This window comes from Xiphophorus couchianus, chromosome 11, assembly GCF_001444195.1.
Source record: "Xiphophorus couchianus chromosome 11, X_couchianus-1.0, whole genome shotgun sequence".
In the NCBI taxonomy this organism is placed as follows: domain Eukaryota; kingdom Metazoa; phylum Chordata; class Actinopteri; order Cyprinodontiformes; family Poeciliidae; genus Xiphophorus; species Xiphophorus couchianus.
The window spans coordinates 30,040,349-30,055,693 of record NC_040238.1 but is presented as its reverse complement, the minus strand read 5'-3'; the positions used below and the strand labels follow the sequence as shown (position 1 = coordinate 30,055,693).

The 15,345-nt window shown below is 36.8% G+C and overlaps 2 protein-coding genes, 1 long non-coding RNA gene and 4 other non-coding genes across 8 annotated transcripts; 5 read left to right on the top strand and 2 right to left on the bottom strand.

The window, feature by feature from the left end:
• Positions 1-168: 168 nt before the first annotated feature.
• rab34b (RAB34, member RAS oncogene family b) lies at positions 169-7,714 on the bottom strand. 2 transcript variants are annotated; one of them, XM_028030762.1, is made up of 11 exons: positions 7,555-7,714; positions 5,998-6,088; positions 5,467-5,558; positions 4,611-4,676; positions 3,912-4,013; positions 3,618-3,682; positions 3,501-3,552; positions 3,346-3,427; positions 2,526-2,616; positions 2,331-2,438; positions 169-1,078 (listed from the first exon to the last, which is right to left on the bottom strand). In XM_028030762.1, exons 2-11 carry the CDS (start codon positions 6,043-6,045, stop codon positions 1,020-1,022), a joined length of 765 nt encoding a protein of 254 aa, XP_027886563.1. In that variant the 5' UTR covers positions 6,046-6,088; positions 7,555-7,714; the 3' UTR covers positions 169-1,019. The 2 variants fall into 2 exon arrangements, with proteins under 2 accessions (XP_027886563.1, XP_027886564.1); XM_028030763.1 differs by lacking the exon at positions 7,555-7,714 and adding an exon at positions 6,554-6,624.
• Positions 7,715-8,062: 348 nt separating this feature from the next.
• Positions 8,063-10,140, top strand: LOC114152509 (uncharacterized). The gene is made up of 7 exons (XR_003597133.1): positions 8,063-8,175; positions 8,461-8,523; positions 8,715-8,759; positions 8,971-9,050; positions 9,348-9,385; positions 9,581-9,622; positions 9,839-10,140. It is a non-coding gene; the product is annotated as an uncharacterized LOC114152509 (long non-coding RNA).
• Positions 8,567-8,641, top strand: LOC114153847 (small nucleolar RNA SNORD49). Its single transcript, XR_003597433.1, has one exon. It is a non-coding gene; the product is annotated as a small nucleolar RNA SNORD49 (small nucleolar RNA).
• LOC114153852 (small nucleolar RNA SNORD65) lies at positions 8,809-8,882 on the top strand. Its single transcript, XR_003597438.1, has one exon. It is a non-coding gene; the product is annotated as a small nucleolar RNA SNORD65 (small nucleolar RNA).
• LOC114153848 (small nucleolar RNA SNORD49) lies at positions 9,205-9,281 on the top strand. The gene has a single exon (XR_003597434.1). It is a non-coding gene; the product is annotated as a small nucleolar RNA SNORD49 (small nucleolar RNA).
• On the top strand, positions 9,427-9,501 carry LOC114153851 (small nucleolar RNA SNORD65). Its single transcript, XR_003597437.1, has one exon. It is a non-coding gene; the product is annotated as a small nucleolar RNA SNORD65 (small nucleolar RNA).
• Positions 10,141-10,626: 486 nt separating the features above from the next.
• Positions 10,627-14,480, bottom strand: nsrp1 (nuclear speckle splicing regulatory protein 1). Its single transcript, XM_028032601.1, has 7 exons — positions 14,394-14,480; positions 13,392-13,482; positions 13,237-13,293; positions 13,003-13,131; positions 12,663-12,870; positions 12,071-12,173; positions 10,627-11,986 (listed from the first exon to the last, which is right to left on the bottom strand). Exons 1-7 carry the CDS (start codon positions 14,411-14,413, stop codon positions 11,179-11,181), a joined length of 1,416 nt encoding a protein of 471 aa, XP_027888402.1. The 5' UTR covers positions 14,414-14,480; the 3' UTR covers positions 10,627-11,178.
• Positions 14,481-15,345: the final 865 nt, after the last annotated feature.

Sequence of the window (15,345 nt, the reverse complement as noted above, 5' to 3'; positions counted from 1 at the left end):
GATCCATTGTTGCTGCCGCTAGTCTGCAGGGACTGATTGTGGGAGGTGCAGGGGAAGGAATAACAACATTTTCCCCTTTAATGTCTCTGGTATAAAGAGAGATTAAATTCCTTTATATACTTCTCCATGCCTTCATTTCTGTCAAAGACCTTAATTTTAAATCTGACATTTCATGTTATCAAGTGATTTATTACATTTTTAAGTGTTCAATGAATTACAAAAACATTTCAATACTTTCTCCAAAGATATCCAGTTAAGCCCAAAATTATTCATACTCCTGGTGTATCACGAGTTAATATAATAATTTTACCAGAATGTTTATTCTGCCTGGAAGAAATATCAACATTGGAGTGGCTCAGTCAAAGCCTGAAAGAGAAACTCTGGAGATTAGGGTAATGGCAAGGAGGCCTTCCAACCTCTGAATCAACCAGGAGTTTGAATCATTTTGGGATTAAATGTCCAGCAGAATAGTTTATGAAGATGAAGCTTTCCACTTTCTGAGACTCTCCCACCAAACAATCCTTCCGCTCCCAGATCATATGAGCGCTTGTGTCGGAGCGGAGAGAGGCATGATGGGAATGACGGTGGTCATTTGATCCGATGTATGCATCACATTAGCAAGAGCAGAGACACATGACCAGAAGTCAGCAGGGAGGAAAAGATACAGAGGATGATATTCAGACATTTCCTAACGGGATAAAATGTTGGTTCACACAGACGATGTTCTTGTGAAGTGCTGCTGTGGTTTTGGGAAAACTATCTTTATAATCCTGAATACGACAAAGAATTACTTGTTGCAGATCTGGTCAGCACTAAACATTCCTGAGAAACACGCAGGCTCAATTGGAGGCATTATGTTGGAGCTACTACTTGGATCATGACAAATATTTTCTCAAGTGGTTTCCTGGATCCTACAGAGAGCCTGCTTAGCTGATTCTGCTTCTAGCAGCCCAGCTCAGGGGATCCACACCAGTTTGGCTCCAGTAACCGTGTAGCCGCACCAGTGAGATCAGGCTTTCTCAACAACAGTTGGCCTTCTTCTTTTGTTTATGATTGGCTTCTGAGCTGTCCGTGATTCCTGTGTGCAACAGAAAAACACATCAGAAAATCTTAAAATGTCTCAGAAATATCAAATGTAGCCAATCAAGAATTTGTTTTTCAGCAGTTGTATGCATATTAATGCCAGGTTACTGACAACAAATAGATGAAAAACACAATTAGCTGCACAGGAAACAGAAAGAATAATGGACGTTATTCAATAGACCAACAGAAGGTAATGCATGTATGTGAAGGGGAAGAAAATGATTTCAAACCTAAAATAATAGATCATTTCCAATCAGATGATGAATATTTCTTGAATTCCAATTTCATTTATTGTTGTTTTATTTTGAATATTTAAAATATCTTGCACTTTAGAGTTTAAAGTGGAAGATATAAACTTGCATTAGAACTAAGTATAATACAAGTTTGCTCTCTCAAAATGTCTGCTCTTTGAGTGTAATAGTTCCCAGAAGTCTGAACAGGAAGTGATTCACGCCACTGAATCGCCATCTTGGTAGGCAAGCTCAGCGTACATACAGTAGATGAACCATGACTTCAACACCAACCTAAATAAAGTATTCTGACACTCTTGACCACTGTGCAAGAGAAATATAACAAAATTATCAGGATCGACCTGTATTGTTTATAGTCATCATAGCAACTGCTATAGCTAAGGATACCTACCAAGATGGCTGTTGGCTACAAAGTTTCCAGAAGTGTGACGTCGCATGACAACTTTGTATTAGACCATTATCAATTTGTTACTGAAAATGGTCTCAAAGCAACAATATTGTCGTTTAGCGCAATAATTACTGGGACAATTCATGGAGAAAGCCTTAAATCTGATTAAAAATCTGTATCAAGACATGAAAATTAATATTCACAGATGTTCTCTGTTTAATCTGACTGAGCTTAAGCTACTTTGCAAAGACAGTAAGTTTAGGCAAAAAGAGAGTTCTTCCAAGTACTGACACTGGGAGCAAAGACAGTTTTTGGAGATTTCGGTCAATTAATCTTTGAAAACAATTCGTCCTTTTTCTTCTGCTTCACAGTCAGGCACCACTTTCTGTTGGTCTGTCACATAAAATCCCGATAAAAGACACTCAAGCTTGTGGTCCTAATGTGACTTTTCCCCAGTTAGGACTTCATTGGCATTAAACTAATAATTGAAATAATTTATTTTAGCTTTGGCATTTTAGCTGCATGAAAAGACATTTCTTTAAACTCTTCATGAGATAACAGACAGACAGCAGCAGCTACAGTAACTGTGTTGTAAATGACAAACTCACTGATTATGTCTTTGACGTGTCTCGACCCACTCCTCTCAAGCTCAGCCAAAACATTCGCCTCAAAAGTCAAAGAAGCCACACGAAGGAAAAGATTCCTGACTCCGTCTCCTGAAACAGCAAAAAGGAATCAAATGTTTGTGAGCTAAAAAACAAATTCAGGCTTACTGGTCTGACTGGAACTACTTTATTGCCCACCTGACTTTGCAGACACGGCCCAGTACTCTGCTTTGATTTCCTCTGATAGTCTGATAGCTTCCTGTTCTGTCTCAGCCAACTGATCAGGAGACTAAAATAGAAAAATAAAACATCAATACTTATATCTTTCAAGACAAATAATCAATCAACTCAGGATTGGCAGAACATCTAGTGTCTTAGTTCACCTGTCTTTTTCAGTTCATGATTCAGAAAAAGTCTTAAAAGATTTATTTATTTTCATGTCTATGAAAATAAATAAATCTGTAAAGGGGGCAACATTTACAGATTTACTTCAGAGCATTAAACTTATTTTAAATTAAATTGAAGTTATAACTTATGTAGGGAAGAAGGTGCTCAAATCATTCTGGCTGTAAGTGAAAAGGTAATTCCCCCCTAACATTGCTTTAAACTATAATTAAGAAGCTTCTACAACTGGAGATGAATCTTTGCAATTCAGACTTTAACTAGACCCCGTAAAAGCATTTATCATACAAAACTCCCACGTTTGAAATACTTAACCCAGATGTGACAAGATGCTCTACTTTTCAAAATTTTTTAAAAACAATCTCTCAACATTTTTCTAGAAAATGTGAGATGTGTGTTTGCCCATTTTTTTGCTTATTCAAAATGTAAACATTTGTCCAACTGACTATTTTATCTATAACACATATGCAACCTTCCAGATATAGATCTGTTGCATATCAATTTTTGTCAAAGACATCAAACGAAATCATTTGCTCCATCTTGACTGATCTGTTAGCTAATCACACGGTTCAGCTGTAATCTCTGTTGGCAGTTTCTCTGTCATAGTTTCACCCACGCTCAGGTCTTTCTTGGTCCCGACGAGGAACAGTAAAACACTGGACGGATCGTTTTCCTTCATGGCATCCTCCAGCCACTCTCTGCACACACAAATCCACAATTTTAGATGCAGAAAGAGAAGGAAATATTTTAAAACAATGTGATGCTGCATACCTGGCATGCGCTAATGAGTTCACACTGCTCAAGTCAAACACCACCATGATGGCTGGGGACACAGTTTGATTAGATGCAACGCAGCTCAGTTTAAATCTGGATTATTGCAGCATTCACCTTGCGCTCCTCTGTAATATGTTGAGGCGATGCACTTGAAGCGCTCCTGACCTGCTGTATCCCACCTGGAAAACGTTAAGCACTTTCAAAATAAAAGCACGCACACTGGCAGCTTATTACTGTAAAGTTACACTAAATCAACACATTGAAGGGAACTGAGGTCCAACTCAACAGTCTAAATGGTTAGAATCTCATATTTATCTAATTCTAAAATAAAACAAAAGGGAGATCACAGATTTCTTTGTGATGCATGACACCAGATGTGGATAAATCTGTTGCCACTTCAGGACTTACAGCTGCAAACTGAAGGGAACGCCAAGCACCTCGAAGCGCTCCATCTCAAAGTCCACCCCGATGGTTGCTTTGTAGGTCCTGTCGAACGCTCCTCTGCAGAACCTGAAGAAGAAACCAGGAAAACTCAGAACTTTGCAAATAAAAGCATTAAAAACATTTGAGAATCGAAAACAAGCGATGAGTGTTTTTCTGTATCAACACAGGCTGATAATTTGGATTAATTAATGACATAGAGCACACAGTAAAGAGTAAAACAACGGTGATAAAACTATCCAGAACTGATTAAGTTATAAACGTTATGAGATTAAAGTCTCTCATTTCAGAAGAAGGCTTATTACAGAGAACTTGCTTTAATTTCTGTAACATAAGTTTGAAAAATTGCTTAAAATTTACCTTTTTGAGGAAAAGCTGTCTTTCAGAAGTTCACTTCTTCACATTTTTTTCACATTTTTTCATTGGGATTTTATGTGACAGCCCAACACAAAGTGGTCCATAATGTTGACAGTTTTCTCCTTTTGTTTGGACTTAATGGTCCATCAGTATTTTTCCTTCCACTTTACATAAAATCTCAATATAATTCCTTGATGTTTGTGGTGATAATTTGAGAAAAATGTATGGATGGATACAAAATATTTCTTGTAATGGACTCTGTGTGATTATAAAGTAGTTTGTTCTGCAGCTGCGTAAACTTTGCCTCACCTGCTGATTAAACAGGTTTTCCCAACAGAAACGTCTCCCACCACGATGACTTTGGCGATATTAAAGCTGAAAGCAGAAAGCCAGAAGTGTCAGAAAATACATTTCACTTTGTAAGCTTTGGGATTCTTACGTAAAAAAATTGAACTACAGAAAATGGAAAGGTTTGTCAAATCTAGAATATTTGCAATTTAATATTAATGAGTTCAGAATTAATTTGTGAAATTGTATTTCATGCAAATTGTTCCGTAGAGGAATTTCTTAACACAAATTCTTTAGTTAATAGGACTCTGAAAAACAGTACAACTGGTTTAAAGGTGTAAATATTTCAAAGGACTGACGTTAAATGTGTAATTAAGTCATATTTGTCTTATTTTCAAAAAATAAACACAAGCGTCTGCAATAACAACAACACTTCAAACAATTCATAAAAATTGTTGGACATTCGTCACATTTTGCTGATGTGTTTCTACGTTTATGTAAGAACATTTCATAACTGTTAACAGGAACCATGCACATGGTTTGATTTTACATTATAATGGAAAATTTCTCTAGAGGTTGATTTCACACAATCATCTAATATAATGCTGTATCTTCTTTTGTGTGTAGTAATTTTTTTGTCTCTTTTTTTCCCAAAAAATAAAATCTTCAGCCTTCTCTTTTCTTAGGAATAATGTTGTCAGAGATGGTAGGCTTCACAGATGTCTATCAGCTGATCCCTGAGACAAACTTTAGCGTGACTTCACGGCCCAAATGAATGGGCTAATTCAGCCCATTCAGCCCAAAAAAATGAATTCAGAGCTAATTCATTTATCTTCAACACATATCTCAGTGTGGAGATTATAAAAACGGATCTTACCTCACGCCATCCGTCTTCTGAACCTGGCATGCAGCTCTCACCTGCGGGTGGAAGCCGTCTTTGGTGTGCAGAGCTGCATTTGGACTAAAACACTAAAAACATATTAAACGGAAGAAAACCTTAGATTAAATGAAAATAGTTTTTCTGGCTGAAAATCAAGAGAAATGCTGATTCAATCTACACCCAAAGATTTCAGATTTGTGCTCAGATCAGGACTGAAGGCAGCCTTCAACACGTTGGAGGCTGCGGTTGTAATGCGGTAAAATGTCAAGCTACTAGTTGCAAAATGATAGATAAATACAGAAAACTAGTCAACAATAAATAATGACTTTAACCTCTGTTGTTTACTACCCCACTGTGTCTAAATCCCTTCTTAACTTATAACTACCTTTATCAAATTTGATAAAACTTCAGATCGTGTTTTTGCAGAAATGTGCAGGAAGTACATTCCCAGATTTAAGCTATCGCTCAGAATTAAAGGGATTTTTGAATAATTCTTGTTTTTATGGAATATTATTTATGTTTACCAACCTTTGGGAGGTGAGTGATGATTCTGTCCTTCTTCACAGGAGGCAACATGCTGCCAGAGTTATTTTAAAACTTAAAGAGAATCACTGCCACACTGTAAGAGACACATAAAGACATATTTTAGTGCAGGTAACAGTGGCAGTTTGCTATGTTTAGACTCATTTCAGAAACCAAGCAAGAGCCACAGTTAAGGTCTTCACAGTTTGCCTGAAATACAAAATTAAACGAAAATGTTCAATAATTTTAATTTGAATGGGATGGTGCATATTATTTTTGAAATCTTACATTAATTTAAATAAATGGGCAGAATACATTTTAAATAAAAATGCCAGAAGCAAATTCTGTTGATCTGATTCTGAATGCTGTGCTCAGTAAATGTTAAAATATCAGGTTTTAGAACCAGACAAGAAGTCTACGAAGAGTCAGTTTGTTTTAAAATATTTTGACACATATACTGTATTATTCAATCAGAAAATATAATAAATCTGTTAAAAGATTAAATATGAATGTGCTAAAATACTATTGAATCACAAAGGATTCAGCCTTCTTGGGTTCATACCTGCTTTTATCTGAACTGAATCCGATTAACCTGAAGTGAAGTTCAGCTCAGTTTAATGTTCTTCATATTTTCTCTAAATCAAAAGATTGCAGAGAGGATCAAAATCAGCTCATTGGTCATGGGAAGCAACAAAGATCCACAGAAAGGCAATCACTAACAACTTGAGAAAACATGGAACATGAATGAAACCGGACATTTCTCTTTAATTACTAAAAAGATGGATGGAAACTGGGAGGCTGCCAGGAGCCCGACATTAACACTGAAGAATCTGCAGGAATTTCTGAAATATACTGTTTTCTCCGTGTGTTTAAGGAGAAAGCTTTTCACAACGAAACCATCACATGATGAGTTAAATCTCCTAAAACTCTCTGGAAGATGATGACGTTCTCTAAGTGGAGCTTTGGACCTCATTTTCTAAAAAAGTAATGCATTCGACACAAAAACAAAACGTTCTCTCCAAAATATTTTAACGTTTTGTGAAGTTTGGTGAAAATCGTGAACAGCCAGTTTTGACCCAAAACTATCTGATAAAGTTCAAGAGGCATTTCTGATCGGAATCAACAAAAGATTGGATTCATGAGCAAAAAGTTTTTCATGGCTTAACCAGGGTGCAGAACTTAGTCCCGTGGATAATCCATGTGGTTGTGGATTATCCAAGGTAGATCTGGACAATTTTTGTAAGGTGTTCCAGCTACTTTATACTACTTTAATGATGTGCAGACTGATTTAGCCAGGGTATTGCAATTTATATGTTTATAAAAACATAAAAACCTACATTCTTGTGGGTAATCGCTACAAGAGTGTTTTCTTTCCTTTCAAATAAAGAAATAATGGCAATTTTATCCATTGTACATGCAAGGAAATTCAGCTAATTCAACACAGTCAAAGCTTTCTAGCTGTTTTATTGGATCACCAGATTGGACAGCAAAAATTTAAATCTCTACAGAACAAACCAAAAGGACCTTTGGATTGAAATGCTACAAAAAGAAAAAAAACTGTACCTGAAGCAGATTAAAAGGTGGTATTGTAAATGTGGTATAACTCCAGAGATATATAGTAAAACAAAGCGCTCATAATGAAGAAGTCCGTCTCCAAAGACAACATTCCACACAGACAAACTGGTCATATAAAGACTGAACAGCAGCGAACTCTATTGGCGAGAAAGATGTGTAAACAGCGCCCCCTGGTGGCTTCTTACTTTTTAACGCACACTACGAAAATCACGCACAGTGTTCATTTTGTTCATATTTTTTTCTTGTACTCTTCACAATTAAAGTGCATCTAGGGAGCAAAATGTAACGAGATAAAGTAATCTAAAAAGGATGGAAATCTGAAATTTGAACAGCAGCTTTTCAAAAACATTTTGAAATTTATATTTTCTATTAACTTTATCAGATAAAGTTTGTGTCTGAAATTGAGGTTGTCTGCTTACTTTGTTCCATAAAATATGCTCTTTTTAAAATAAAGAAAATAATCTCTTTTGGTTTTTCAGGTTTCGGTTGACGTCATCTTACCGCGACTGTCGAGGTTTATAAGGCACACCGACCTCCTGGTCTTTCCTTTTTGCTTCTGCTCTCTCTTGATGAACAGTGTCAGACGAGAGAAGTCTTTACTATTACAAGGTAGAACATTTTTCTAAATAAAATTCAAGACGCTTTAAAACCGCTGCGTGTCGCTTTAGTAGCAGGGTTATTGGATAAACGTCGCGTCTTTTGTTAGCTGCTGTAAAATGTAGCTTAATGGCCTCGGAGAGCCACGTGGTGGACGACGTTAGCACCAGATTTACTGCTATGACTTAAGATTAAATTCCTGAGTTGCCCAGGTTTACTACTCTAAATGAATGTTAATTCTCAGTTTGATTGCATCTTTTATGCTGCAAGTTATTAAAAGCTTCCTCTTCCTTTTAGGGACCATGACTCTAACCAACTCAACAGCCCCGTCATGTCTGGACCCAACTTCCTTCCTGAGAGGTAAATTAATACAAAATGCTTTCAGCTGTTTTAGTTAAACTTTGTCAGTGATGAAAACTGTGAATAGGAAGTGCCGTCTGATGCGACAACTGACGATGTTTCTGTCACTGTTCTGAGAATCAAAGCCCAGATGGGTTTAGATTGTGCTGTTAACTATATCCGTTCAATAAATTCACATTTTCCTTTACCAGATTTTTTACTTCCTGGAAGCTGAAGAGGACAGAGTTGGGATGAAGGTACGTACTTCGTATTTAGCTTTAATTGATGTAAATCTTATTGCTTTTGTTATGATGAAACTTGAACTAATACAGCTGGAATTACCGGCAGATTGTTCAGTGTTGATCACTTAGTTTCTGAGCGTTGATGAGCAGCAACTTATTTTATGCAGATTGACTAATTGATTGATCTCAGCTAATTTAACCTTTCGTTTCCATATTTTCTTTAAAGGTGCTAACATGGTGGCGAGTTGACTGAAATCTGGTTTCCCTCCAAAAAACATGGAGCCTGTCATTTTTAAGTGGATCTTGGTAAGTTTTAGGACGTTTACAGCTTTTATTCATCAGATTAAATTTCCCTTTCTGTCATCAGATAGGTTAAAACATGCTGCATCTTAGTTTAATAGAATTAAATGGAGTAGAAATTGGCCTTGTTGGTCGGAGCCCTGCTACTGAGCATCATTTGATCGGTGATGAAAACCTGGAATAGGAAGTGCCGTCTGATGCGACAACTGACGATTTTTCTGATCCAGCTTTCTGAGTCATTTAAAATTCATCAGAATTTTCTGAGGAATATTTCTCCTCTAACTCTTGTTTTCTGTCCTGCAGATGATGCTGCCTCCTGAACACATGGATCAGAATGGAAGGTAGTCATTGTGTGTAAAATGTGTTTTACTTTGCTGTATTGTTGTGATGAAAGCTAAACTGAGAAATGCTGGAATTACCGGCAGATTGTACAGTGGTGACCCTTGGTTTTCTGAACATCTTGAGTCGCAGTGTCAAATCTTCCTTTGAGTTTTTAGGGAGACTTAACTTTTTTTCTTCTTCTCTCCCTACGTAAGGATCGGACATGGAGACTATCACACTTTGTCCACGTCTCTGTGGTAAGAGATGTATATTTAATTCAATCACATGAAAGTGTCATGGTGAGATTACCAGTGAGAAATAGGAAAATGTCTTTGTACAGAAGGTTTCTCCTTCCAGGAATATTGAGTTTTTGCATCATAAGTATTAAAGAGGCTAAAAACAACTTCCTGTTTTGATGCATCTGCTGTGGGATTCCTGCCTGTCTGAAATCTAACTGATCTCCTTTTTCTCAGGTGATGGAGCAAGTGAAGTTTGGAGAAAAATACCTGACTACTCCTTTTGACATCAGCAAAACCTGATTCTACAGTCTGTCATCTGGGTTCTTGCTAATGCTAATTGACAGTATTGCTAATCCTTCTAGCTGTGTTGTATGGTGAACTGTCAGGAACATCTTGAATGCTAATATTTTTAGGTAATGAAATATGTGCTTCTTGATGTAGCTTGCTCTTGTATAAGCCTGTACAGTCTGGATAAAATGCTGCATAATGAATAAATATAGAACGTATTGCATATTAAAGATTCAACTGACTTGTCATTGTGGTGTGTTCATAAATCCATACCTTTTTAAAAAGTGTTGAAACTGAAGCTGTGATTAAATTACCACCAAAACTGGCACACATACTTTGGATATAAAACATTTTTCAAGCCTGCAAATACAAAATACTTAACTTTTGGAATAGTTCTAGTGCAAATATCACAGTACACTTGAAATAAGACTAACTTAAAAGTAACCAGCAACATATAGAGTCTTGTTTTAAGTAAATTTAATAATTGGAGAAACTTAAAACATGAAAAAAATCTGCCAATGGATCAAGTACTTTTCCATCAATACTAAGGAATTCATTTAAAACAAGCCTTTATATCTTGATATAAAAAGATACTTTAAAGTTTTTTCTTATTTCAGGTGTGCTAAAATTACTTTAAGATTGTTTTTCTGCAGTGCAATAATTGCACAGAACTCCACTGAGTTTCTGTATCAGTTTTTTCATGTGAATCTCAAAACACAATAATTCAGGCAGCAGAAGGACCAGAAATGTAATTAATTTATTAACCACAGAAGAGATAAAAAACTGAAACTTTTTCCAAAGTATCCATCCAGTTGCTTCAGCACCCTGGTAAAATATCTTAAACTTCTCTCATAGCTAATGGTGACCGTTCTTATCAAGGAGAATAAAACAAAACTTTGTCATAAAAAGCACTACACATTTACTGGATTTCACCCTGTGTGTACCGTTGGCTTGTTTTTTTTTTACTGACCTGAGTTTATTTCAACCTGCATTTGGCCTGAAAACTCTTCTGCAACAATGTGTTTTCATGTGAAGGGGGATTTTCTTCCTTTTCACAGGGATATTTACTCATTTCTACAGTATTTTGGGAAGTTAAATAAAATGTGTTTGTGCTGAAATCTGCAGACTAGATGGTTCAAAAACACAATGAGTGATAAGAGTGTTTACTAAAGCTTCTTTTTAAATGCTTTTGTGTGAAAACTCCACTACAACCTTATTCTAATCTTATGAACTCAGATGAAAGTCAAGTGAAACGCAGAGATGATGTTCTTGAGTTATGCATGGTGTCAGTCCTCCTCCTTCTCGATGTAGGTCTTATTTGCAGAGCGGGCCATCTGTCGGGCCATGTAGCGATCTCGTGCTGAAGTCACAGTCTGTTCGGTGCTGCGCTTTGCAAACTTGTTTGCCTTTTCCTCTGCCTCCTCACCTTCTTTTTCCTGTTTGTCATCTTTTTGCTTTGAGCCCTGTCTGACTGATTCCACATCATCAGTATCTTCCTCATTCGCTCCTGCCTTTTCCCTCTCTGGCTCTTTCTTCCTTTCCTTCTCTTCCTCCTGATCTTTGTCCCTCCGTTTGTCTTCTTCTGAATTCCTCCTTTTATCCTTTTCGCCATTTTTCTCCCGCTCCCTCTCTCTCGGACTTCTCTCCCTCTTCCAGTGCCTTTCTTTAGGACTTCTTTCCCTCTTTACATGTCTTTCTTCCCTCTCTGAATCCCTTCTGCCTCTGCTTCTGTCATCGTCTCTACCTCTGTCCCTATCCTTCCGTCTGTCCCGGTCACTTCTTCTGTCTCCATGTCTGTCGTCCCTTTCCCTCCCATGGTGTCTGTCTCTGTCTCTGTCTCTCCCTCTGTGACTCTTCTTATGTCTGTCTCTGTCCCTCTCTGTTCCCTTCTCCTCTCCACTCCCGGATGAAGGCGACCTCTGCCTGTACTGACGATTTGAGTGAGCTGAGGCTCCACCTGGTTTATTAAATCCAGTCTTTGGCTTTTGGTCCTCCTCAGAGTCGCTGCCTGAACTGGGGATGTTCTCCTGGGCTGGAGGGGACAGAGCATGCGAGGTCCTCTCAGCTTCTTTTGAGGATTCTGAAGGTTGATTTCTGTGGATTGAAAAATACATTAAGAGAGATGAAGATTACCAGAAGCTTTAAAAATAATAGCGTTTTAATTTAACTTAAGCTAACTTGTTAGCTGAGCGATCTGGGATCTCCTCCTCTCCAACAGTCTGATTCAGCAGGTGCCGATAGAAGCCGCTCAGATCTTTCTGCTTCCTCACGTCCAGAGCAGCTAAATGGAAAAAAAAACCCAAAACAAATATGTATAAATTATATAATCTCTTACATAAATTTGAAATACTGTTGTCCAAACCCTTTACAAATTCAACACTCTGGTGTTGTGTGTCATGCTAATCTTATAATCCAGGGAAACAGGAAGTGACAAAGCATCGATATCGGCCTTTCTAGACATTAAGATGACATTTAGAAAGCATTAGAGTATAAATGAATTAATTTTATTTACATGGGGCACCAATAAAAAAGATTTTATTAAAAAGAAAAGAAAAAAACAGAATAAATGTTTGGGGTGTGCAACTGCAATAAAAGATTACATCAATTTAAGGCATTTAAATAACGTTATCTTTTTCACCTTTGGTGCTATTAAGTATAGGGGCTGCTGTACCTAGCTTGAACTACACTAAGAAACTTTGTTTCATTTAAACTCAAAACAATGTGACATAATAAGTGCAGTGTGAATGCAGATGGAGTGCATTAGTCCAACCTTCTATCTCTGCCTGTCTTCTCTCTCTCTCCTCTTCCTCCTTCTGCTCCTCCAGCTTCTTCTTGTAGGCCGAGGTTACGTAGGCCTCTTTATCAGCAAACTTCTCCCCCTCCGCCTCCCTCTCCTTCTGAATCTTCCGCTCATCTCTCCGCTCTTGTTCTTTCTTTCGCTCCTCCACCGCTTTCATTAATTGGTGGATATATTTAGGCTGTAACAAGACAAAAAAGATTTGCTCTTAAGGCTTGTGTTTACTTTTTTATTCAGCCACACTGAAATGAGAGAACCGTTATAATCAGAGCAGCTACATGCATCGGACAGCGTTTAGCATAAGAGAATTTACCCTTTTGTCAGCTCCTGTCAGGACTTTCTTGCTGCTCTCGAGTTTCTGCTTTTGCATGTCATCGTAGACCGCGTCGTAGTCGTAAACGGTGCTGTCCTGCTCCAGGGCCTTCTGCATCTCCAAACGAGTCTTTGAAAAAAAAGGGAAGAAAGAAAAATGGACAGACTCCAGAAAAATAGCAAATCGCAGAGAAATGACACTTAACAAAACCAACAAATATTTTATTTCTCCCACCTGTTTCATCATCTTCTTCTTGATAGCCTCTTTCTGTAGAGTCTCTCCAACTGATGTCTGAAGAATGAAACATGACATTTGGTGTTTGGTAGAAATTAATTAAGTTTTCCAAAACATTGGCTACCGACACATAGTAAGCTCAAAAGTTTACTCACTTCGTCATCTGAGTCATCTCCAAAAACCGAGGGTTTTGGCAGAAATGGGTTTTTTGAGCCTCCTTTCTTCTGGGGCAAGATAAGTCCATACCTGAAGGACAACAACAGCATTTATTAAACTCTGTCTGGTGGTATGTGTTTACACTAAGTGTTAATTATAAAACAACAACTGGTATTAAGAAAAGATGACAATCTTAGATGTTGTAAGCAGCATACTTATTGCAAACACTGCTTTCTTCATGAAGAACTCAAAGATTATAGTTAGGAGAAACAGCATCGTGGGCTGAGTAATAATCTACGTCTTTGTGACAATATTTTCAAGTTTTAAACAGAAGAACTTTGCAGTTCAGTTTTGCAGCTATGAGGCACTGTTCACTAAAAGCGTGAAGATATAATCCAAAACCAATGTGCATTTTTGTGTGTTAATTTTAAGGAATTGGGATAAATTGGCACCAGGGGAATGAATATAAACGAACTACAAATGCACACAAACAGATGCACTAGAAGATATTTCCGTTCATTAGTTAAAACTATAAGTAATTTGCAAAACAACTAACGAAATGTTCAAGCACACACTGGCGAACATTATGCTAAACACAAACGTATCAAAGATTTGTGTTTTGCACACGATTTGTGGCAAAATTGCATCGCTTCAGAGTATAAATGGGATGCTAGTAGATGCCAAGATTGACTAACCCTCTCCGATAACATTCACGAGTGGGGTTAAAGTTAAAGGTTACCTTTTAACCAGTTTAAAAAGAAATACACTTTTATAAAAACTGAAATTAAAAAAGTCATAATAAACGAAAGCTACCTGTCGTTAGCATAACGTTAGCTGTTTTCAAACAGCAGCAATACAAATCTGCCATTTTTAATAATTCAGTGAGTCCTATATTAACATTATAAAGCTAATAATATCAGATATAACACCAAACTGTTTTATTCTAAACCAGAAAAACATTCACTCATAGCTTTAGCCTTGTTAGCTTGTTTGTAACTTACTGTTTTGTAGGGAGCGCCATCTTTGCCCTGCTGACTGTGATCGTGCGCAGCAGATTCGACACACAAATATCACAAAAGTTTTCACTGCACAAACTAATAAAAGCTATAAAGCATATATTTTAAAATATGAACACAACCACTTCAAACACGAGGTGTATTTTTAGCAATATGTTTCTCTAATTAAAATAGATGAAAATAGATTTCGGAATAGTTTGAAATTAGAACATTCCAACAGAAATGCCCATTAGTCATTCATTTATGATATATATTTTTTTGGCTTAATGTTTTAAAAAGATTTATATGTCATATAAATCTCAGTATTGTACAGCGTTTTAACTTAGTTCAGGTGTTACACCTGCTTCTGCCAATAGAGAGCGTTATTGCACCAAAGTAATAATATGTTAATTTAAACAATATAATGATGTTTAGATCCAATCATAATGGTACTTCTGTCTAAGTACGACAATTTATTTACATTAAAAAGATTTGTTCGGCATGTGAGACTTCAGGTGTTTTCTGAGGCTTTTCGTTGCTTATTGTGTGGACACTCAATACTTCTCTAAGCCGATACATTTTACTTGAGTTCATATTCAATTAATTATCTAATGTGTTCAAATGATGCATGTTTGTCAGATTAAAAGTACATTTTGAAAATAACATTTGAGCTGGTATATTTTAATAAGGTTTCGGTACTTTTTATATTGTACAGAATAACAAAATGTCAAGCTTTCATAGTTCAAGTGGAAAATAATCGTAATTAACAGAAACTAAGGCTTGAAAACATCAACTTGTGCATAATTAATCTCAGTAATCTGTTTCACTTGCTGAATTGTACTACCAAAATAGCAAACATTTCAATAACATTCTAATTTATTATGACTATAATGATTGGTAAGAAGAAAATAACTGCTGAAAAAGTGCTATTTGTAGTTTGTAGTTTGCCACAATCAAA

Bases quoted from the DNA above. Each gene is read 5' to 3' on its own strand.
- nsrp1 (XM_028032601.1), bottom strand. From the start codon at position 14,413: ATGGCGCTCCCTACAAAACA. The intron at 13,483-14,393 runs GTAAGTTACAAA...GTTGTCCTTCAG, and splicing joins ATGGCGCTCCCTACAAAACA to GTATGGACTTATCTTGCCCC. The intron at 13,132-13,236 runs GTGGGAGAAATA...TTTTTTTCAAAG, and splicing joins AGAAGAAGATGATGAAACAG to ACTCGTTTGGAGATGCAGAA.
- rab34b (XM_028030762.1), bottom strand. From the start codon at position 6,045: ATGTTGCCTCCTGTGAAGAAGGACAGAATCATCACTCACCTCCCAAAG. The intron at 4,677-5,466 runs GTAAGATCCGTT...TTCTGCTTTCAG, and splicing joins CAGAAGACGGATGGCGTGAG to CTTTAATATCGCCAAAGTCA. The intron at 2,617-3,345 runs GTGGGTGAAACT...TTTCTATTTTAG, and splicing joins GGACCAAGAAAGACCTGAGC to TCTCCTGATCAGTTGGCTGA.